Raw genomic sequence first — 23226 nt, 5'->3', positions numbered from 1 at the left:
ACGCTCGCTCAAGCTTCATTGTCATTGAAGTCATTTTGAAATGGGGCCCCGCAATGATACAATGTAGGTGCTTCGGTATGAACAAAGCCTGCGTAGCATTGCAGACCGCTAAAGGCCTGTCCCTTCCGAAAGAGGAAAAAAATGCATTCCTGGTGTGTGTAGCCAGATTTACCTTGTGTGCCTGGCAAATATTTCGTGACATCGGCCATACTCGCTCAACTCGTAGAACATCACCTCGGCGCCAATCTACAGTGGACTCCCAATAGAGGAAACTCGCTTAAACCAAAATGCCTCATTAACGGAACTAAACGGGCTCATATGGCTGTATTTCTATGTGTTGCGCAGTAAAATTCATTGGTTAATCAAAACAGTGCTTATTGGTCACCTACAGTTAAACGGCACAAACTCTAAACACAGCATAGACTCGCTCAAGCCATTGTAGTCTCACAACCATGGCAACACCTTGAGATTGAGACAAGCCAATCCAGTAGCCATTCTCGCTTGTGGCTGTGGGAGCGTTAGGCCTATTTGTGCGGCTAAGTGCCATGGATCATGGTATTTCGGCCCAATGGGAAGGAAGTGGCCACACCATGCACTCTCGCTTGAAAAAAAGCTGCAAATTCTTCAGGAGCTCGATCCAAGTGGCCTGCCCAAGACGGAAGTGGTGAAAAAATACATCCCGAAATCGACGCTATTGCGGATTTGGAAAGACAGAGAAAAGATTGAAGGCACTGTTAAGATCGGGACCATTACATCTAAACGGATGCGGATGCGGACGACGCCTTAAGAACAACTAGAAAAGGTTCTTTTTCTGTGGTTCAAGCGTGCACAGAGTTCCGATTTCCCATAAGCGGACCAATTCTCGAGCAGAAAGCTCGAGAGATTGCCATGCAAACGAATGTTAAGAACTTTGTCCTAAGCGACGGATGGCTCAGCCGCTTAAAAACACGCCATGGCCTAGTCTTCAAAGCAATCTCAGGTGAGAGTGGTGCAGTCAACAGGGACATTTGCAACGACTGGCAACTGGGGCAGCTTAAGGAAATTTTGATGAGCTTTGAGCCACGAGACGTCTTCACTGTTGACAAGATGGGTCTTTTTTTATAAGGCGCTTCCATCAAAGACTCTCACCTTCAAAGGCGAAGCCTGTAGTGGAGGAAAACGCAGTAAAGATCGCATCACTGTGCTGTTGGGTGCAAAAATGGCAGGAGATGAGAAATTGAAGCTGTTCGTAATAGGAAAATCAAGGCACCCACGTTGTTTCAATGGCGTTCAGCACCTTCCCGTTGCATACCAATTTGAACGGAAGAGCGTGGGTGACCATGGGCATTTTCGAAAACTGGCTTCGGGAGGAAGACGCAAGATTTACGAGGTAAGGCAGGAAGGTTGTCTTCATCGTGGATAATTGCCCAGCCCATGGTTAGGTTGAAAGACTCCAAGCCATCGCTCTGGAGTTCTTGCCAGCCAATGCAATGACAGTGATGTAGCCGATGGATCAAGGTGTTATTCAGAACATTAAAGGTCATTACCGCAGACAATTGCTTCATCGAATGCTGCTTTGGGCAGACAGCGGGAAATGCTACAGCATAGATTTTTTGGCAGCCATCCACATTACATTTTGGCTTGTGCCTGGGAGCAAGTGAAGGCAACACACAGATTCTTTCACCATGCTTGCTTTCAAGCACAAGAAAGCAGTACCTGATGAAGAATAAAGCCCTGCTGATGCCAACATTGAGACAGTATTCAGTCAGGTCGTGCTCTTTGCCCCTTTCACGCTGCAGGACTATGAATCAATTGATGAAAACGTTCGTACCTGTCGTGGAGAAACTGTCGAGGAAATGATTGCCAAAGTGCAAGATGAGAATCAACCTTCCAGCGATGAATGTGATGACAATACTGCCAGTGCAGTGGTGCCACCAGACCAATCAGCTAGAAAGGCTGTTGAACTTTTGCATTGCTATTTTGAGCATGAGGCTTGTCTAGAATTTTTAGCTAGTTTGTCAGGCATTGGTGCGTACCTTGTGAAAAAACAACTCAAGCTTGCCAAACAAACCAGCCTTCACTCCTTTTTTTCTCCTACTCACCCTCATGAGTAAGGTGAGGTTTTTGAAATTTGAATAAAGGTCTTGGTTCACTGAATAAGTGTACTTTGCCTGAATGAAACTTGTGATAAATAGAACAGTTTTATTGATCCCCTTCCAGTTCCGTTTAAGAGGAGTCGACTGTATGTCATACCAGTGGCAAACTATCGTGGTGCTTCGAACTCAGATGAGCACTCATGCCTACTTTAAAAGCAAATTGAAATATCTTAAAGGCAATGTTAGCCTTGAAGTAAGCGCCCATGTATACAGTAAAACCGAAGAACACAAACATCTTGAGCTTTTAATTTTTGTGTCAGTGGTCTTTTGGAAGTATTATTTTAGAAGTTCTATCTAGAACATGGCCTCTAATTGGCTGGTTGGCTTTTCGGTGGTCAATCTGATTTCACACACAGCTACAGGTCAGATAGACATCTTCATTACAATAAGTAAAAACTTATTTGTTATGCACATAACTATTTAGATCTTGAGTCAGCATTTTGTTACTGTAGCTTTTCACCTAGATTTGTCATACAATACAAAATATCTTTCTTCACCAGATTGCATTCGTCTGAAAAACTGTGTGTAGCCTATGTGATGGGTCTTAGCAAGTAGCTTGATATTAGTTTGCTTTTCAGTGAAATGGCAGCGTGAAGGGAAGTTCCAAACGTTATTGTCTCTATGGCTTTTGATGTAATGGGTTAGTGCAAAGTTTGCTCACTGCAGCTCTTTTTTCTTGCATCAGTGCAGTCAAACTCCCGCCTTCTTGTGTTACAAGTGTGACACCTGCCGGTTTTTCTTTCATGAAATGCAATGCCTTTATTCATAAGACACAGTGCACCTTTACGAGCACACATCTTGTTGCATAGCATTTTATCTTGTCTGGTAACATTTTGTTATTGATCCCTTGGATGTTCTGGTATGTAACAGGGTTCTACATTGAAGACAATAATATTAGCTTGTTATAATATTGATCTGTGAAATTTACGATGAAATGCATAATTGTACTTGGCCTACAGTGTTTTTATGTGTATTTACTAATTAAATATAGAGATTTGAGGGCTACCTGAGGTCTCTTGAGTCTTTCACTGAAAATATGTAACCTTTTGCTGATGCTAGAAAAATTCCACTGAGCCCACTTTGCTGGAAAAGCAAAGAGATCTTAAAAGAGCGAAAGTAGTATTATTGTGTGTGTGTGCTATTTCTCTTTGTTCATGTTTTATTGTACCATAAGCCACAATATGATTTTTGCTTTCAAACATTTACTGCAGTTATTCAAGGTACCTGGCTGGACTGGAAAGATTGGTTTCATAACTTCTATGACGGACCATTTTTGTGGAACTTGCAACCGTATTCGGATCACAGCAGATGGAAACCTCAAGGTTTGTTATCCTTTAATAGAAATATCAAGATTCACTTCTTTCAACAAGCGTCTGAAATATTTAAAAAATATGAAGTGTCTCGAATGTGCACTGTTTGTTTCCCTGCACTGTGAATTGCTCTGTTATGCATATCTGTGTTCAAAGCCTTGACCGGCTCTTGTTCATGGAGAAAAGACCTTGCACCAACAGTGTGGCCCGCTAGGTTCTACCCCCCGAAGCGTGACCTGAAACTTGTGTTTTTGGCTTATGAGTAGGTAGAAGCTCTGTGAAATTTGTGAAGTACTACTGTTCATGCTTCAGTGTAAGAGCACATCAAAACCTTTCGACAGATTGGAATTTTTGTTGCACTTGAAAAAGAAGAGCGTTACAAAAAAGTTTTGCATGTGTTTGTAACAAAGCTACTCCTAATTCAATTGTAACTATTTCTGTTAAAAAACGAACCTCAACCTGCATAAAAATGACGTAAGATATATGTCAAGAACAGTAAAAAATCGATTGATTGATTTACAAGGTAGTGGAAGTCCCCATTTTTAAGCTTTCTTCTTTTTCTTTTCTGTTTCATTCTGCAAAATTTTTAGTGGCACTAGGAATTTTTCATTATATTCCATACCTGATCCAATGTTTACCATAATTTTTCATTAAAACCAGTGAATGTGATGGTTTTTTTCTTGTACAAATCTCAGCTGGCCTCCAACAATGTTGTTTTTTATTAAAGCTCCTTTAGTGTGGCAAAAAAAAGCCTGGAAGAGCTGCTTGTGTTGGTCTTATTTCTCCCTCATTGCACCCTCTAAACCCTTTGCATCAACAATCATGGTAATGTATCTCAATTGTCAAGATTTAACGTACAGGAGAAATGTGGACTCTGTGAAACCTTTCACGGTGAATAGCTGAAAGTTAACTCAAACTACTCGAAGTTATTAACATACTCCCATGTCTCGATAAACCTCCATTTTCGCACTCGGCATCTCGTCAGAATGCAGCTGCTGCATTCATATATGGAACCTACAATGTTATATTAGGCAGCCTAGTTCCTGCGCACTGTCAAACCATGGCAACTCTGAGGTAGAAGATGCTAGCAACACAATTGTCTGTGGTATAGGCATGAACACATGCTTGGTGCCGCGTTTTATGTGGCACTGAAAACTCGAATTTATTGCGCCATGAAACTCTAGAAGGGCCAACATATTCACTTGAGCAGGTTGGTTCATTGTTTTCAGTAAGAATACAAATAGGGCATAAAAAAGATGTGTTGGTGGGAGAGTAACTTTTGAAAGCTTGTGATCGTTTTGTAGAAGTTATGTTGGCTCTTTCTCAGTGTGCTCCTTTGGTGCCTCTTTTTTGTTGGACGGCTTGTCATTGTGTTTTGAAGAAAGACTTATGAGACAAAGAAAAATGCGTAATACAAAATGGAAAGATTCCCATCCACTTTATTGTAGTGTGAAGCTACGAGACAAGTCCATGTGAAATTTTCAGAAAGCATCACACTTGACGTTAAGCTTGTCCCGGTTCATGACTCAAAACCAAGACCAACGAACAGGGTAGAGATGACAGTCACAAAAATGTCACCCGCCACAGTGCTAGACGGCTAACTTGCGGGTTACGGAATCGAATCCCGACTACGGCGGCCGCATTCTCGATAGATGCGAAAATGCTTGAGGCCTGTGTACTACATTTAGGTGCACGTTAAAGAACTACAGATGGTTAAAATTTCCGGAGCCCTCCACTACAGCATCTCTCATAACCATATGGTCATTTTGGGACGTTAAACTCCAGATATCATTATTAGTTACAGAAATATCATTTGCTTTTCATGAACCTTCTTCTAGAATGTCGGCTACAGCAGAACTGAATTACCCATAGTGTGAAAGACACTCTTCAAACAATGTCAAGAAAAGTAACTCGATTTGTACTATGCGCAGGTGTGCCTGTTTGGTGGTCACGAAGTTTCCTTGAGGGATGCTCTGCGAGGGAAAGCTTCAACAGATGAGCTCCTGAACATTATTGGCAGTGCTGTGCTGAGGAAGAAGTTTAGCCATGCCGGCATGGATAAGCTGTCGACGCTCAAGAACAGGCCCATGATACTTATCGGGGGATAGAGTTCTATTTTCAAATAAATTGTTGTAGTTGTTGGTAGGTGACCTATTTTCTGATTTGCTTAAGTTGATGTTAATAAACACTGTTACAGAAAATTTTCACCCTATATAGTCAGTTATCTTTCCCCCTTCTCATTTCAGAACAGTAATTTTGCCTTATAATCATATTGTGGTTGTGGTTAATGAAATATCAGAAATTATTATATTCTCTTAAAACCTTTGTAATTTGTGGAGTTTGTTAGTTGTAGAAATGAAACGTTCTCACTACCGAGTATTATTCTGACTGCTTCTCATTCACTGCTGCAATTTTCTTGCATGTGAGCTCCGTAGAAATTCTATGCTAATTATGTGCTACGATGCTCTACAGAAGAATTAAGTATTTTCATTCATAATTAGCATGTTTGAATGAATACTTGTTCTGAATACAAATTAACACTTATCTAATTATCAAACAATTAGCTGCTAGTTGGAAGGTACAGGCATCCAGGAAGCTCATTTAGTCTGAGTTCACCTCACCAAATGGCAGCCGGCAGCTGGAATACAGATACTGAGATTCCAGGCTTGTGCAAATAGTGAATTTCGGAACTTTATCGAATAGTGATGATTAGAGACCAGATTTTAGGCAAATGCCTATTTTGTTCCTTGCGTTCCTATTGTGCCGCTTTGATAAATGAACATGAATTAGAGGCTAAGGATAGCTTTATAGTGTTTTTAAGTGCCTGTAAGGGCCCATTTTTGACATGTGTGCCTAAATTCCTATAAGTGCCTGCAAACCTATTCTCAAAATTTGTGCCCATATGAACACTATTCAACGTCAAATTTTGCTTTTGAGTGCAGTTTGTAAACAACATTCGTGTTGGCGGGCAAAATTGACCCTTGAAACTCTACGCGGTGTAACCTAGTTCTTTAGTTCAACAATATAAGCAACCGCTAGCAGCGGCGAAATGGGACGTGCTGGCCACCTGACGCCCACCGCACTGACATGCAAAGAACAGCTGGTAAGTACCGTACAAAGAACCAAGCAAAGAACACGTGCAAAGAACAGATGGTAAGTACCATGCACTTTTGCACTGTCACAGAAGCCTATTACCGGGAGTCTTCCAGGTAACTGGCTAAAAGTATACACAAAAGGAAAATAAAGACTGCTATACTCCTTACACCCATGTGACCTCATTATAACAAAACAAAACTGCAAAATACGCGGCAAGCCATGATTGAATTTTTTCATTAAACATTGCGAGTCAGCGGCCGGTGTGGTTTGTCCCCCATTTTCACTTCGTACGCATCATCGTTGCTCTGTTTCGAGAGTGTTCATCTACTGAAAACAACAGGCCCTGTTTGCATTCAAACAAGACTCTTGAGCGGTTGTTCTGAAAGCTGCGCGCAGCTGCGATACGATAGGCTGATTACTGGCAGTTAAGTGGTGCTTAGTACTTGTAGCGAATCGAAAGCAGCAAGAGCTGGTTTTGGCTGTGCTGATTACCACTAAAAGAGCCCTGCGACACAAATTAGGAGAGTGATTTTCATAGCTTCTAAAGCTGTGGAATGCACTGATATCATTACGCAAGTGGCAACGTGGAAAACGATGCTGTTATTATTATATTTCAACAGAGAAAGCACAACACTTAGAGCTAGAGCGACACCCAGTGGCTATTTTTTAGATTGAAAGTGACGTACACGTGAGAGTGCCAACATACTCCGGGCATTCCGACTGGTTTGATGCGACAAGTCGCGCGTATATTAGCGTCTACATTACTCAGCGGACATATAAAAATAAAAATCCGGTAATAAAGCTGCAATGGGAGCTAGTTCGAACATAAATTTGTGATGTGCTACCACGTGTAAAAGGAAGCGATGAAAAGGGAAGACAACACAGGGTGGTGCATAAAAACTCAACTTGCTTCATTTCGAGCACGCGAACACTTCTGTACAAGTAACGAAACAAAAAAAGAAGAAAGAAAAACAGCAATCGGTCATGATAGATGATAGTCAAACGAGGAATATTGCTCTGCAACTAGAAGGTGAAAAGAAGTCGGTATATCAATACTGTCAGCCCGATTGCGAATTTCAAGAAGTCAAGGCATTGAAGTTTTGCAAACACGTTACCATTTCGAGACTAAATTGCAAATAAAACAATTATGTCAAAGCTCTAAAAGAATTCTGTAAGAATAGCAAAACTGAATATTTCGGATAGCTATATATATTTCTCTTTTTCTCCGGGGAGGCCGCACAAATCGAATATTTAGAGGATCCCTGACCCCAAATTTGGAAACTCGAGGTGCTTGTGTTGTTTGAGAGTCCTGCAAGCGCGGGGGCACGTCTGACTGATTATTAATGGCAATTAAGCGTTGCCTATAAGGTATTTTACTTTGGTTTTTAAAGTAAGAATGCATGCTCGTCCGAGTATTCACGCGCGATCGACATTTTCTGAGTTTTGACGTGGACACTGTCATGACGTTGCAAAGATCAAGCGAGTACTGTTGGCGCCATAGAACGTGTGCGGAGCGCGCACATTTAGCCCGACTGGCACCCGGCGAGGACTATTGTCTGTGGCCCTTGTCGCTCTGTTGTCGGGCTGCTCTTAATATACTCTCAAATTGGTTCTGGCTGCGTACGCCAGAAATGCTGTTTTTTTTTTGTTTTTTTCTGAGTGGGACACACTCAAAGCATTTACACCGTTTCATCCTTCACGACCCCATTTGAAGGCCGCGCGTTCCGCGTCACTGGAGTACAGTGTTTTAGTAGTATACCTTGAGCGCACGCAGTCTCACCCCCGTATTCTAGAACGTCCCTTCACTCAACGCTTCACCTTCACTTGAGAAAGCCGATAAGAGCGCCGTCTTTAGTCACGGCAAGTCATTGCATATCAGCGATAATCTGCTGCGATTCTTAAGTAGCGTGGCGTCATTTTCAGCCGAGCGGTGGCGCAGTGCTCAACTCTGTCAAATGAAGGGTGGAACTCAAGTCGAGGAGCGTTTGTGAATACGGGGGTCAGGCACTGCCCCGCTGTGGGGCGCCGTTTTCTTATAATATTTAGGCGGGCTTTTCGAACTGATGTAAAATCGTTCTCAATTAACGACGCTGGCATAAATTATACGGTTCGTTAGAGCATTTACGATTCAATTTCGACATTAGCGTACGCAAAACTACAAATACCTGTGAAAACGTCGCAAACAAAAAGATGTCGCTCTCAGGAATCCTTCAATATCGAAGAATGGGCTGTGTAATGTACAGAACAATTTTTAAACCTTCTTACCAAGTACGTGGCAGTAGCCGAGTCGGTAAGGTGCCGAGGTTTAAACAGAAGGGGCGCTGGTTCGAATCACGGTGCTGGTAGTGTTGAAATATAATAAAGGTGATGGGGGGCAAGAAAGTTGAAACGCTGAAGTCTGTTCTTTATTTTATTCATCACCCGCAGTAGTGATCATACCAAGTTCTAAACTGTGCATAATGTGCCCTGCTAGTGGCCGAGTGCATGTAGTGTTAAGTTAATAATCAGGAGGATCCGTGGTTCGATTGACGAAGCTGGAATTGCTGAAAGAACACGAAGGCACCCAGATACATTAGTGCCGAAATTTAGATGCGCTAGCTGGCGCATAATTTGTGCAACTAGACATAAGTAGTGCGGAGAACAACGTTGCAGGTAGCCTGTATACGCCACAAATTTATGGCGGGGATTTTTTTATCGCAAAAAAAATTTTCCTTTAAGATAGGAGACCCACCCTGCAGCGGTATGGGACCATGAGGCCCTGGGTTCCCAAGTTGCCACAAGGTGGACGTGTGACAAAATCAGAAAAACTACATTTAAAGAATCTAACAAAAGTTTAATTAGAAGAAAGGGCGGCGGCGGGATTCGAACTACTGACTTAATTACGAAACGAACACTCAACCTTTCAGCCACTGTTATTTGGTGATGCACAGTCTTCAATGTTAAGCTGATGTTCATCTCTTAGATCTTTTAAAATTGATAACCACATATTAGCTTCAATAAAACTTCATAAACTTCACCTGAATCGGTAAATCGATGTAGTTATACTGGCTCCAACATGGAAACTAGCCATCTAACTTCAATTATGGGCCAAAATAACTCCCAGGCCTTACGGCGCATGTTCGTTTCATAACCGGAAGGTCACTGGTCATGGTCACTGGTCAGCCTTATCATGGGCGATAAGGGCCTCAACTTTTTTGACTGCTTTTCGACATTTATTGCAGGAAACCAAACGTACCAGGGGACATTTAGCTCAGAAAACACGCATGCTGGGTGCATCGTCTCGAGCTGTGACGTCAGACAAAAGAAGGGCGTTATCATGGGTGATAAGGGCCTAAACTTTTTCGACCGCTTTTAGACATGTAATACAAGAAAGAAAGCGTACCAGGGGACATTTAGATCGGAAAGTACGCATGCTGGGTGCATCGTTTCTAGCTGTGACGTCAGACAAAAGTTGAGCTTTATCATGGGCGATAAGAGCCTCAACTTTTTCGACTGCTTTTCGACATGTATTGCCGGAAAGCAAGCGTACCATGGAACATTTAGCTCGTAAAATACGTATGAGCGTCTCTTCCACTGTGGGAGGTACCGAGGTCGATACCCAGTGCTGACCGGAGGTCACCTAATGAAAGGCACAGGGATTAACTTTAGAAAATAATACTACGAAAAATGAAATGGTAAAGCCTTTCACAAATACGTGTTGGAAATGAAGACGACAGTGGGATTCGAACCAGTGACCTTATGCTTATGAAAGAAACATGCGCGGCTAGGGCTTTGAGTTATTTTGGCCCATAATTGAAGTTAGATGGCACGTTTTCATGTTGGAGCCAGTATAACTGCATCGATTTACCAATTCAAGTGAAGTTTTTGAAGTTTAATTGAAGCTAATATGCGGTTATCAAATTTAAAAGATCTAGAAGATGAACATCAGCCTAGATCATGCATCACCAGGTGACAGTGGCTGAGAGGCTGGGTGTTCGCTTCATAACCAGAAAATCAGTGGTTCGAATCTCGCTGCTGGCCTCTCTTCAAACAAATTTTGTTAGATTCTTTAAAATGTTATTTTTTCTGATTTTGTCACACGTCCACCTCCTGGCAACTTGGCAGCATGGGCACCCAGGGCCTCACGGTCCCATACAGCTGTAGGGTGGGTCTCCTATCTTAAAAGAAACTTTTTTTACGATAAAAAAACTGCCCACCATAAATTTATGGCATGTAAAGGCCATCCACAACGATGTTTTTCGCATTACTTCTGCCCAGTTGCAACAACTATGTGACCGCTAGTGCATCTAAATTTCGGCAGTGATGTATCTCGGTGCCTTCCTGTTGTTTCAGCAATTCCAGCTTCGTCAATCGAACCACGATCCTTCTGGTTATTAACTGAACACTATACGCACGCGGCCACTAGCACGGCACAGTATGCACAGTTGAGAACTTGGTATGCTCACTACTGCTGGTGATGATTAAATATAAAGAACCGACTTTAACCTTTTAGCTCCCTTGCGGAGGTCGTCTTGTGGCATCATTCTCTTTTAACACTGCAGGCACCGTGGTTCGAACCAGTGTCCTTTCGGTTTAAACCTGGACACCTTACCGACTCGGATACTGCCACGGACTTGACAACGTGGTTTAAAAGTTTTTCTGCACCTTACGCAGCCCATTCTTCGATATTAAATGCTGCATTTTTGTTTCGAGCCTTGGTGCACACAAGGTTTTCTGGCCTCTTTGAAGAAGGAATATAGAACTGTCGAAAATCATTAGTTGGGTGATTCTTTTGGAACATTTTTGAGTGTTGACAAAACTGATTTACTTGAAATTGCGCACGGAAATGTAAAGTCTTTGCAAAACATCAATCTGTCAATTTCTGAAAATACGCTAGTGGGCTGACAAGATTAATTTGCTGACTACATTTCACAGAAAAAGGCGTTGGGACGCGTCTACATGTGGTGACGAAGCAAACTAGGCGGCGTGAAGCTTTTTTTTTTCAAAAGTAACTGCAGTATTGTCTCTTCGCTCTCCTGGCCCTCCGCTTGTGCGAGTGGTGAGGTTGCTGTGTAGGTGAGAAAGAAGTGGTTAGGAGCGGAAAACTTCCGCATTTTCTTCGGTTTATTTGTTGGCCGCTACCACAGCACTCTCATCTTACCGAGTTGCCGAACGGAGTTAAAAGGCCCAGGTGAGTGGTCACTCTCGAGAGCCGTCCCCATGGCATCAGCCCAAGCCTCCTGGAATTGGGGCCTTGGGCTGGCGTTGAAGCTAGTGGTCCCGGAGAAAGTATTCCTGGCGGAAACACCACTGCATCTTCGCTGTCCACGTGGGATGGCTTGATGCCGGGTGCACCAACACAACCTCCTCACGTAATTACCCGCATTCACTAATGGTGAAATGTTTGATCCCGCAGCCGGTGACTTTGAACGGCCCGTCATAGGGTGGAGGAAGAGGTCGCGGAGCCACATCGTGTCGCACAAACACATGGACCCGATGTGGGCGGCAGGTCAATGTTCACCACATGTGACCCCGAAGGTCATGGAGGCACTGCGCAAAGTTTGCCTGACATTGCAAAGGCGGAAGACGTAGTCACTGCTAGATTATGGATTCTCCTCTTAGCCGTGAATAAAGAACTCTCTCTCGAGAGGCTGGATGTCGTGCCGTAGACCAACACAGCTCTTTTTGGCTTAGACCTTAAGCTCAAAAGCATTAGTGGGGGGGGGGGGGGGGCGTACTCAGTTGTGCTCCTTGGTTGCCGTGAGAGTTGCCTTCAGCATGGCGGTGAAAGTGCTCCACCACGTCATTGCTCATGAGGTGTTACGCCATGGTTATGCGCGAGGTTCCCATGAGCTGACTGATAGCAGTGGAAAAGGCAGATCAGAAACTGCCAACCACGGCCCGTTGTTGCCGTGGAAACGGGGTTACCAGGTTGAAATGACAGAGCATTGAAAAAACCGCTCAAAATGTAGCGAACTTTAGTCAAAGACAGTAAAAGTAGCCGAAATTAGCTACGCGTGTGTGAAAAATACCACCACAGTTTTATTGAAATCCCAGAAAGCAAAAGACTTTCAATGAAAATGGAAATATGCGTAGTATAAAAAAATTCAAAATCAGAACTTCTGCAGTTCCAGCAACAGTCGTTTACTTTAGCAATAATTTCATGCGAAAAAAAAATGCTTCTCTCTTCAAACATCTCGATCGCATGTCTTTTCTTGAAGTGATTAGAATTTGTGACAATAAAAATGAGTCTATAGTATGATCAGTGAGCTCAAAATATGAGTTGGCAAAAACAGAAGCTACTGGCGCAAAAGTTTCTTACGTCATGCCTGAAATAGTACAAGCAGTCAGTAGGGTATCCGGAAAGAATTGTTATGTTTGTTAATGTGACATTCTCAATATAGTACGAAGAAAACCAGAACACGAGAGGCAAAGTCCGCAACATGAGCGCACTGGCAACTGTTGCTCGTGAGCACATCTGTTACCGCCTTGGCCTCTTGTGTCTTGGTTTTTGAATAATCATTGCCTAATGTCGATCAGTGCTGAACATCCTGAACGTGGAGCGCTTACGAGTCCTGTTCACTTTCAATGGTAAATTAGAGAAGCACTGACACAAAATTTCGAAGGTGTGCTAATGAGTGAGATAGATATATGTGGAGAAATTCGCAACACTGAAATATCTGGGGCGAATATAGCATAGATTTTTTAAAAACTCAATTTTAAAGTGTATGCCGTGTGACTGAGCGAGATGCACAGCATCTCGTAACACCGACATCCACGCCATGTCCACGTTAACAAACCTGCGTCACAAGTTTGTGTTGGCATACTCGTGCGCTGTTGCGAAGCTGCCACCACTCTTGCGACGCGCACCTCCGACGACGTTACGAAGGGCGCCTCGAAATCTCACCGCTGCAACCACTGTTTCGAACGACGGCGACGCCAACACGGTCCCGAAGGTGCCACTGCTTCGAACTCTGCCGGGAAGGTCACCAGCCGTTTGGTAGCGTAGGTTTCTCAGCTCGCGACTGCTTCTGCGCAGAGCTGATAGACGAGCGGACGAGACGACGGTGAGTTAAACAAGGTTTATGTACAGCATATATACAGAGGCGTTACAAATTCGGCACTGGGGCCGACAGAGACTCGAAGAGCCGAGCTCTCCTCTCTAACACATAGGTCTGCTCTCAAATGGGTCTGCTGCGACACACATGTCGGCTCTCCAACAGGTCTCCTTCTCGCGACGCGCCGCGGGGCTTCTTTTATATGCACCGGGTCCAACCCAAATGTCCAACCAGAAGCGCCGCTGGTCATGAGGCCAGACTCCTCCAATGGGGTCGCCGCTGGGCCGCGTCATTCTTTCTCTTCAAATCTGGAGAGGCTGCGCTGCAGGTGGCTGCACCCAAGGACGAGTGACGTCGCCGCGCATTGCGTCAGACCCCCAGACAGGAAGACGCCGGCTGTTTACTCGATGGGCTCGCTTACTGAGGTGACTCACTGCACGTGCACGCCAGAAAGGCGCCGTCGCCTCTTGACGCCGTTGAGTTGTTCGCGTCAGGCGGACTTGCGGGCTGTCCTTGACACAGATTGCCTTTTTCAGAGGCACGGACGTTCGCTGTCGACTCGCAGGCATAACAGCGCGGCGTCCACTTCACAGTTTAGCGTACCCACGTGGCCAGCTGTGTTTACCTATACGCCAGAACTGCTCCTATCTAGCTCGATGCTCTTTGAAACAGAAACTGCGACTTGGTGCGCTAATAACATCTCTAAATAAATAACCATTCGCGCACTCACCCTAAACGAGGCTTGTAGTCGTGATAAGCAGGTCTTAAGCAACATATCCCCCCCCCCCTAAAAAAGCGGCGCAAAATTTTTGTCAGCACTAATTTAAAACCGCGTTCAGCAATATGGGTCATCTGCGAAGTGAGGTTCACAAAAATAGATCAGCCCAACATATAGAACGAATAGAAATGACGAGATTAAGACACTCTACGCGATGTACTCAAAACTGAAAACCCGTACAAGAGTTCTTGCATCCAAAAGCTTTTTTTTATTTTTATTTGAATGTGCGCGAGGCTTGCTTGATAGGCTGGTTGTACACGTGTAGTTCTTTTACATTTATGGTATGATCAGTCATGGACCTTTACGCATGCTTTAGCAACTGCGCCATCCTTTTAATTACACTCATTTAGATGCGTAAATAAAGTGCGAAGATAAGTTTTTGGACCTGAAAAACACGCTTGGACTGCCATATGCTTTGGAACTATATACTGGAACACCAGCGGCTCCAACGTCACCAGATATGAATAACTTTTCTGATATCAAGGGGACCGTAATCAGTACGCAAAAACGCTTGAACTTAGCCTTCAAGAGCAAATCGCGATCGGGCCTCGTTGATCAAATAACGCAGGTAACGAAGGTAGCACGTTCGGATCCTGCCCAAAGCAAGTTATCTTTTCACCCACTTTCCTTTCTTCTCATTTACATTACAATTGGCTTAATAACTTCCCCTATACCTTCCTTGGCATTATTGTCTGTTAGATCTCATTAGTATTGTGTAAAACACGAAAAACGAGCCCTTAAGTATACACTTGTTTCCCTTATTCATTAACGAGGGTCTCGTACTGGCAGACTTGGTGCCTTTAGGTTGTATACGGGGGACTATTGGTCAGCTTCCAGTTAGTAATAAGTTCACAAAGCAACGCAGCGGGGCACGCGCCTAACGCCGTCGCTGAGTGCCTCGCACGGAGCAGACGTGTTTTTTCCCCGTCCCCAGTCCTTTGATTTTGGCAGTTTTTGCTCACTCCCGTGGGCGTATTTATTTCATGTCTAAACCTTAAATAGCACTCTCGAGTGCAGCCCTTTTTAGGGCTCTAAGGTTTAGCATGTGATCTCTCAAATCCCCCTTTTTCTTCTTTTTTTTATTATTGTTTACTTTAATTTCAATGGCACCTCCCTGGATGGTCCCTCAATCCCATCGCTAATGGCGGACGGCCTGCCTGAGGGCTTCCCATCAGGTTATGCTCTCGACTTGGCAGAAAGAGCCAAGGCCTGCGACCTACTGCTCAAAACCGCGGCACAGGTTTTGCACACAGGAATGGCCGGCCGACCAAGCCCGCCGCGACCCTCACCTACCTCCAGCGCACGTACCAGGGCAGGGAGACTCAAGGCAGCCACAAGCCTGCTGTTCAAACCTCCGCAGCAGACCGCGAGCAACGCTGGTCCTAGGCTCCGCGCACGAAGGACGAAAAACTTCCCACCGAAAAAGCGCGGAGTCACAAGAAGGCAGACAGCAGCCGCCGCCATTTTAGGGACGCCCGCCATCCTGCAGAACCGGTCTCCGTGCCAGGAGACAGGAATTCAAGCCAGCAGCAGTAATGAGGTTGGCTACCCAGAAAAGACAGAATGTGAGCTGTCTCCCTCCCCTCAGAAGAGCGACGCAGCCAGCAGTGGTTCTTCCCCCATCACTGAAACGTCGTCCCCCACCTCTTCCTCGTCGTGGTCACACAACACGCCGGCCTCCTCTCCCAGCACCTCTGTAGAAGAGAGCAGCCCGGAACACAAGGAGCAGGGCTCCTCCTCCCCTTTGGTGACTGACGACACAGGGACACCTGGAAAGGCAGCCCTCTCTACCCCACAAGCCGAGGGAGAAAAACAAGTTTTCCTCTCGGTCCCGAGTACACCTCTTTCCAGACCGCCTAATCAGCTACGCCGGGAGGTAAACAAATCCAGCGCATCTCGAGAAACGCAGCCGCGCCCCCTTGATCGCAACAGCTGTGTGCTGGGGGCGCCCGAGGAGCCATTTCCCTCACTGCCATCCACAGGGGCTCCAAACGGCACCAAACTCTGCGAACCACAGGTTCCTACTACCAACCCACGGCAGAAGAACCAGGGGGTACAAAAACCTGCGGTTTCAACCCAAAAATGTACCCCACCCACTCAGCTACCTGCGAGACCTGGGTCTACTTCCCAGCTGGAGACCGTCCTCTACAGGCCAACCGCCAGGAAAACCTCCTTTCGTTCTGCGACACAAGAGGCAATCTCCGCACAACTAGCGGCAGTTGAGGGGGCACACTGCGTGCGAATTAACTTCGGCCGCAATGTTATCGCTGTCGACGTTGCCGTGGGAGCACCGCTCGCGCCCCTCCTCGCAGTTTCCGACATCTGCGAGATTCCCGTGCGTGCCAGGCAGGCGTCAACCAACACCTGCAGTGGAATAATCCACAATGTCGACCCAGCACTCACTGAGGAGGAACTACGCGACAGCATCGCATCGCAGCTCCCTGTACTGCAATGCACGCGATCCGGACGCAATGTCGTGATCATGTTCTCTGGACGGAAACCTCCACAGGACATCGAACTTTACAAACAACGACGCCCGGTTCGTGCTCGCCGCCCTCGTCCTGTGCAGTGCGAACGGTGCGGTCGCTACGGCCACACGGACATCACCTGCACAGCACACGAACGTTGTGTGCGTTGTGGCGGGCCACATCCGCGTGCCGATTGCACCGCGCAGCGCCCGCGTTGCATATTCTGTGGCGCCACCCATCTGGCCACAGAACCCCGCTGTCCTCGCTGGCAACAAGAGCGTCAGCTACTAGAGGTCCGCGCGCAATCGGCCCGCCCCATGACACGCCGCGAGGCCTTTGCAGTTGTTCGCAAGAACAACCCCATGGCACACAAATCTGCCACTCGAGAAGGGTTTTCATATGCGGCGGCCGCTGGTGGCTCTACTGCCGATGCATCAACGAACACCACCACTGCTCCAGAGAACTCCTCGGCGATCTCGGTGCTCGCGGCCGCAGTTCGTGCCGCGTTGGACTTCCTCCCTCGCGACTGTCCGGTTCGCCCGCTCTGCATAGCAGCGCTGGCTACGCAACAAGCTCTGACACAGCATGGCCAGTAAAAACTGTGCACGGCGGCCGCGCATCCTTCAGTGGAACTGTCGTTCTTTGCGCCGCCGTCACAGTGAGCTCGCTGAGTACTTGCTGCTCAACGAGTACGACATCGTCGCACTACAGGAGGCTTATGTACGCGGAAGCGAATGTAGACTCACTGGTTACTCGAGCTACCACTGTACAGCGAGGTGTCAAGTGCGCGATTGCGACTTAGATGTGTGCTGCGACCCCACACATCCTCCCGCCCGCTCTTACGCCTCCATCTACGTGCGCAATGGACTCTCACATTGCACTGTTGATGTTTCCGACACCTTGTGCAGTGAGGTTGAATGTGTCGCGGTTAAAGTGCGCCTCGGGCAGTGCGACACGGCAGTGGCGTGTGTTTATGTCCATCCTGTCCACAGGTGGGACACGACATTTGTGACCCGTTTGGTGCGACGCCTACAAGGTGACTGTGTGATCTGTGGAGACTTCAACTCGCACCATACGGCTTGGGGGAGTGACCACATAGACTGCAGAGGCAGAGACCTGTTGGATGCCATTGCTGCGACAGGCCTGCTTATTATAAATACGGGCTGTCCGACTTTCGTCCGCCGCGGCGTAAAAAGCAGTGCCATAGACCTCTCACTTGTGAGTGACCATTGCCGGTACGAATGGAAGAGGGAGGCAGACACGTGGGGCTCAGATCATTACCCCCTCCATCTAGAGCCACTTGATCGGCGCCGCGCGGGCACGCGCACATACACTGTCACTGACTGGCCACGTTTTCGGCAACTTTCGGCTGCCTCCCCACCTTCCGGTGTCGCCTACTTCTCGCACGTCGCCCGCTGCGTCGAAGCGGCCTCGCGCAAGTGCACAGTGCCAGTGGGAACACCAGCTCCGGACATAAAACTTCTTAATTTACGCGCGGCTCGCCGGAGGCTCCAGCGCCGTGCGACTAAAACTGACCGCAAGGAGCACTGGACACTGTATAATCGCCTTGACGCCGTGTGTCGCCGACACGCACGGCAAAGACGCGACCGCTCCTGGGGCAGTCTATGCGTCACGCTGGACGACCCGCGACGCTCCGCGCGTGCGTGGAGGATATTCAGTGCCGTCCTCTGCCCCGTTGAGTTACGTTTCCCAGCTCTCGCCATTGCTGTTGCACATTGTATCACTTACCAGCAACTGGCCGAGCTACTGGCTGACACCCTCCGCCTCAGCGCTCCTGAAAGCTTGCCCGAGGTTCCCCAACTCCCGCTGCACCATCGCCGAGAGTGGTACAAACCTCGCCGCTTTTTCCTCACCACCAGCATGCGCAATCAAGTACGTGCTTTATGCACTGAGGATTTCACTCTCGGGGAGTTGCGCCTGGCTTTGGCGTCGCGCAAACGGCGCTCAGCGCCAGGCGCTGACGGCGTGACATACCAGATGCTTCGCAACATCGATCAGTCCCAGCTCCCAGTGCTCTTGGCCGCCTACAACGACGTGTGGCGCACGGGGATAGTGCCGCAAGAGTGGCGCGAAGCCATCGTCATCCCCGTGCTCAAGAAGGGCAAACCCGCCTCGGAGCCAGCGTCCTATCGCCCTGTTTCCCTTACCTCCGCAGCGGGCAAGCTCTTCGAGGCCATGGCACTGAGGAGACTTGAATGGATTGCCGAGGCACTGGATGTTTTCTCGCCTTCGCAGTGTGGCTTCCGCCGTTCGCGTGCTACTGCCGACGCCCTTGCGGACGTCATCGCAACGCTAGAGGAGGCACCGCACAAAGGAGAGGCCGGGTACCTCATCCTGTTAGACATCAAGGCGGCATTCGACTCCCTGCCACACCCCACCATCTTGAACGCGGTGCGCGATCTCGGAGTGACCGGTCTCCTCTTCACGTACATCGCTTCCTTCCTCGGCGGCAGAACCATGCGTGTGCGCGTCGGTGGAGTCCTTAGTGAGCCGCGTCCCGTGAGTGTCGGTGTTCCGCAGGGCAGTGTACTCAGCCCCTTCTTGTTCAATCTCGCCCTGGCTGACATCGACGATTACATCCCCCGTGCTCTTCCCTGTGATGTGCGCGTGGCGGTCTACGCGGACGACATTGCGGTGTTCGCGACGGGACCTGTGCCCAGTGGCCGGTGTATTCGCACCAGTGTCCAAACCGTCCTGGATTCTATTGACGCGTTCATCACGGGCAGGGGGATGACGCTTTCACCGGCGAAGACGGAGGCGATGCTGTTGCACCCCAGTTATGGCGCCCAGCGCCACACACCGAAGTTCACTCTCCAAACGATCCCCATCCCTTGGAAGAGGCGAGTGACCTACCTCGGAGTGCAGCTGGACCAACGCCTCAACTGGTCACCAGCGGTCAGCGACCAGCTTCGAAACGCGCGAAGGGTCGCCTCCGCCGCTCGAGCGCTCCTTGCTCGCGGCAATGGATGCACACCGTCCCTAGCTCTCCGCATCTACAACGGAATGGCTGCGGCGCGCATTTTGTACGGCCTTCCTCTCGCAGCGCTTACGCGTTCCAACTGGGAGACACTGGACGCAGCGCATCGTATCGCGATTCGCCAGTTTTTCAGCTTGCCCAGATCATCTCAAATCGGCCCAACACTTGCTGAGGCGGGAGACATGCCACTGTCACTCCGGGCCGATCTTCGAGCGCTAAATCACATAGAGCGTATGAAACGCTCGCGCCACGGACAGCAGCTGGTATTCTGGCTCTCCTCACTTCCGCACTCACGGACGGGGCAATGCGCTGCGGCATTCTACGCCCTCATCCCGAGCTCACCGGATGTGAATGACTATAGTGCCCCGCCCTGCCACCATCGCCCTCTCAAGATTCGGACACAGTTACCGGGAGTGGCAAGCAAGCGGACGACGCCAGTGTGTGCACTTCGGCACGAAACTGCTGCCACTTTTGACGAACTCGCGGGACGACTCCTCGTCTTTACTGACGGTTCAGTGTTGAACGACGGGTGTGCCGCGGCTGCGTGTGTGGTGCCTTCGCTGGAGCTTCACAATCAGTGCCGCCTCGCCTGCGAGGCATCGTCGACGATAGCCGAACTCGCCGCGCTTGACCTCGCCGCCGATGCCCTCATTCAACTGAGAGTTCCGTCGGCTGCCGTTCTCTCGGACTCACGTGCTGCTTTCCAACTACTCGCGCAGGACGCCCGCAGACCTCCGGTTGCCACGCGCATCGCGCGAAAGCTCGAAGCAGTGCAGGACCTAGGATGTGATCTTGTGCTGCAATGGATACCAGCGCACGTTGGAATATCCGGCAACGAATTGGCCGACGAGCTGGCCAAAGAAGCACACTCTCCGGGAACCCCTGTGACTACAGCGGTGAGCACATTCGACGTAGCAAGGCTTCGCACACGGTGCTCTGTCACCGCTCGCCACCCGGACCCACGAGTTGCGGCAGGGCAGCCACCACGCCCACTCCCGAAAACAGGATTTTCGAGAGAGGAGCGTGCCCTCCTTCTCCGCCTGCGCATCGGCTGCTACCGCACGGCGGAACGGGTTCACAGACAGTCGGGACGTGGAGACCCAAACTGTTGTCATTGCCCACAGCCCGAAACACTCCATCACATTATCTTCCAGTGTGAGGAGTATTCGGACGCGCGCAGATCACTATTCGATGCTTACAGCAAACTGGGACTCTGCACCAGCACTGTTGATGTGATTCTTTTTCCCCGTGCGCACGCATGCCTGGTGAAGCGCGCGCAAGCTGCCCTCATCACCTTCCTGAGGACTTCTGCGCTATTTGAGCGCTTGTGAACTGAAAGAACATTAGTGCCTCCCCATCGATGTCCACTGGACTCGTATTAGTGAGTGCTACGGTTTTCCGTACAGTGTTTTCTGTACAGAGATTGCGCGCTTCGGCGAGTGCTTCACGCGCTTTGTACGACGCGCCAATCAAACCGTTGTCCTCCTCTCGATGACGATACCTCTCCGGCCCTTGGGAGCCTTCCTAGTCAGCTGTGCATGGCGCGTGGGGGCTTGTGAGTCCGTTGCAAAAGCAGAACGAATGACCCTCGCCTTTCTTTTTTCTTTCTCTCTTTTCCAATCTTTCCCTCCCTATATCTTTTATTCCCCATATCCCATTCCTGTGCTGACCTGTTGAGGTGTCCTTGTAAGGAGAGACAGTTACGGGTCGGCACCTTTCTTTTCTTTTCTTCTGTTATAACCACTTATATATATACGTGCTACGTGATGCCAAACAGGCTCAGAAAGAGTGTGCCGCACTCGCCGCCATGGCTACTAGTGGCGCTGACTGACACTCCCAAGTTTAAATTGACATAAATACCCAATAAAGTGGCTGGGGGGATAGCTGTCGTGGTAGCTCAGTGATAGAGCATCGAACGCGTTATTCGAAGGTCGCAGGTTCGGATCCTGCCCACAGCAAGTTATCTTTTCACTCACTTTTCTTTCGTCTTATTTACATTCCATTGGTTCTAATAACTTCCCCTATACCTTCCTTGGCATTATTGTTTGTTAGATCTGTAGTTCCATCATCACCATCGTCATTTTTTCCATCACCGCGCCGCGTCTCTCGCGCAGCTGGCGCGAGCTCGAGCTGCGCGAGAATTAGAACGAGCTGACACGCCTGGCGTGGCGGATGCTGGTAGCCGACGTGGCTCCGCTTCAGGCCTGCAATAAAGTGGCGAGATCGGCACGGCCCCATCGGCCGCCTTTGACGTCATCTCACGTCTCTTCTTCTCTCGCTGCTACATTGGTGACCCGGAGAACACGCCCTTCGCCGAACGGCCCGCTGCCATGTTCCCGCAACTCTGCCCGCCAGAGTCGCCGTTCCAATCGACCTACCCAAAGGTATGGTTTATGCAACTCGACGCCGTTCTTGCGGTGAATGGCGTCACGGACCAGCTGCTGATGCACGCCATTCTTCTCGACGCCATACCGGTAGAGTTGCGCCATCTCGCTGCCACTTCAAGCACCAGCCCGCAGCCTTACGATGCCCTCTGCACTGCGGTGCTCGCCCGCAGCGGCAACACATACCGTCCGCTTCCGTTTACCCGCACCAGGCAGGTTTCCCCGGCGTCGCAGAGCAAGGTACGAACCGGTCCGCAGCCCTCCATTGACCGCTACCTCGGTACCCCGGCTTCGACTACTTCTACACCTGATCCGGTCGCAGAAACATCCACTCCTGCACCTGATCACGACCGCGAGGTAGAAGACTCCCCCACTGCGACTGACCTTCCCTCCGAGAGGTACATTCCCTCAGAGCCCCCGTGCAGAGCTTCATCACACGTACCTGCTACCTGCACGTTTTCCAAGAAAGCGACGGCACGCGACACCGTGGCCCTCGCCGTTCCCGCGACCACCAGCTCAGACGTCTCGGCCTCCTCCTCGCCGCAGCTGCTGGTCAGCTCCTCGACGGTGCCCCCTGCCGCTCCGCCACCTGCCACTGGTGCCAGCAATGGCCTGCCGGGTGCCTCGCCACACTCCACTCGCACCTACCCGGCCAGCAGCCGACCACACTCGGCGTCCCCGCTCCCCGCCCCTGTCCCTGTCTCTGTTTCGTGGTCTACGACGGGCCCCAGCGCCGTGCCTTCGCGGAGCCAGAGCCTGCCCTCAATGCTCGCCCGCAATGGCCTCACGTACCAACCGCTTCCAGGGGCCCACGACTTTGGGGTTGTCACTGCGTCGCAACGTGTGCTACCAACCGTGGCCCCACCAGACTCCATGACGGCCACCTTGCCGCCCGCCTCGGAGCCTGGCACAGGTGACCTTTCACCCGTTATTGACCTCCCGACTTCCTCTCGTCTGGCCACTAGCGACGCGTGTCCCGCGTACGAACTGCCTACACCATCTGTCGAGCCAACTGAACTA

The 23226-nt window shown here is 49.0% G+C and overlaps 1 protein-coding gene across 4 annotated transcripts in view; it reads left to right on the top strand.

The window, feature by feature from the left end:
* Mocs1 (Molybdenum cofactor synthesis 1) overlaps window positions 1-5650 on the top strand; it is a 31914-nt gene extending 26264 nt beyond the window's left edge. For all 4 annotated transcript variants that reach the window (XM_075895713.1, XM_037425269.2, XM_037425271.2 and 1 more), the window contains exons 9-10: window positions 3347-3457; window positions 5377-5650. In XM_075895713.1, coding sequence (XP_075751828.1) covers window positions 3347-3457; window positions 5377-5553 — 288 coding nt within the window. In that variant the 3' untranslated portion in view covers window positions 5554-5650. The remainder of the gene's footprint in view (window positions 1-3346; window positions 3458-5376) is intronic.
* Window positions 5651-23226: the final 17576 nt, after the last annotated feature.

The sequence above is a fragment of the Rhipicephalus microplus genome, chromosome 5 (genome assembly GCF_043290135.1).
Source record: "Rhipicephalus microplus isolate Deutch F79 chromosome 5, USDA_Rmic, whole genome shotgun sequence".
NCBI classification, from domain to species: domain Eukaryota; kingdom Metazoa; phylum Arthropoda; class Arachnida; order Ixodida; family Ixodidae; genus Rhipicephalus; species Rhipicephalus microplus.
This window is presented reverse-complemented; position numbering and strand designations above follow the sequence as displayed.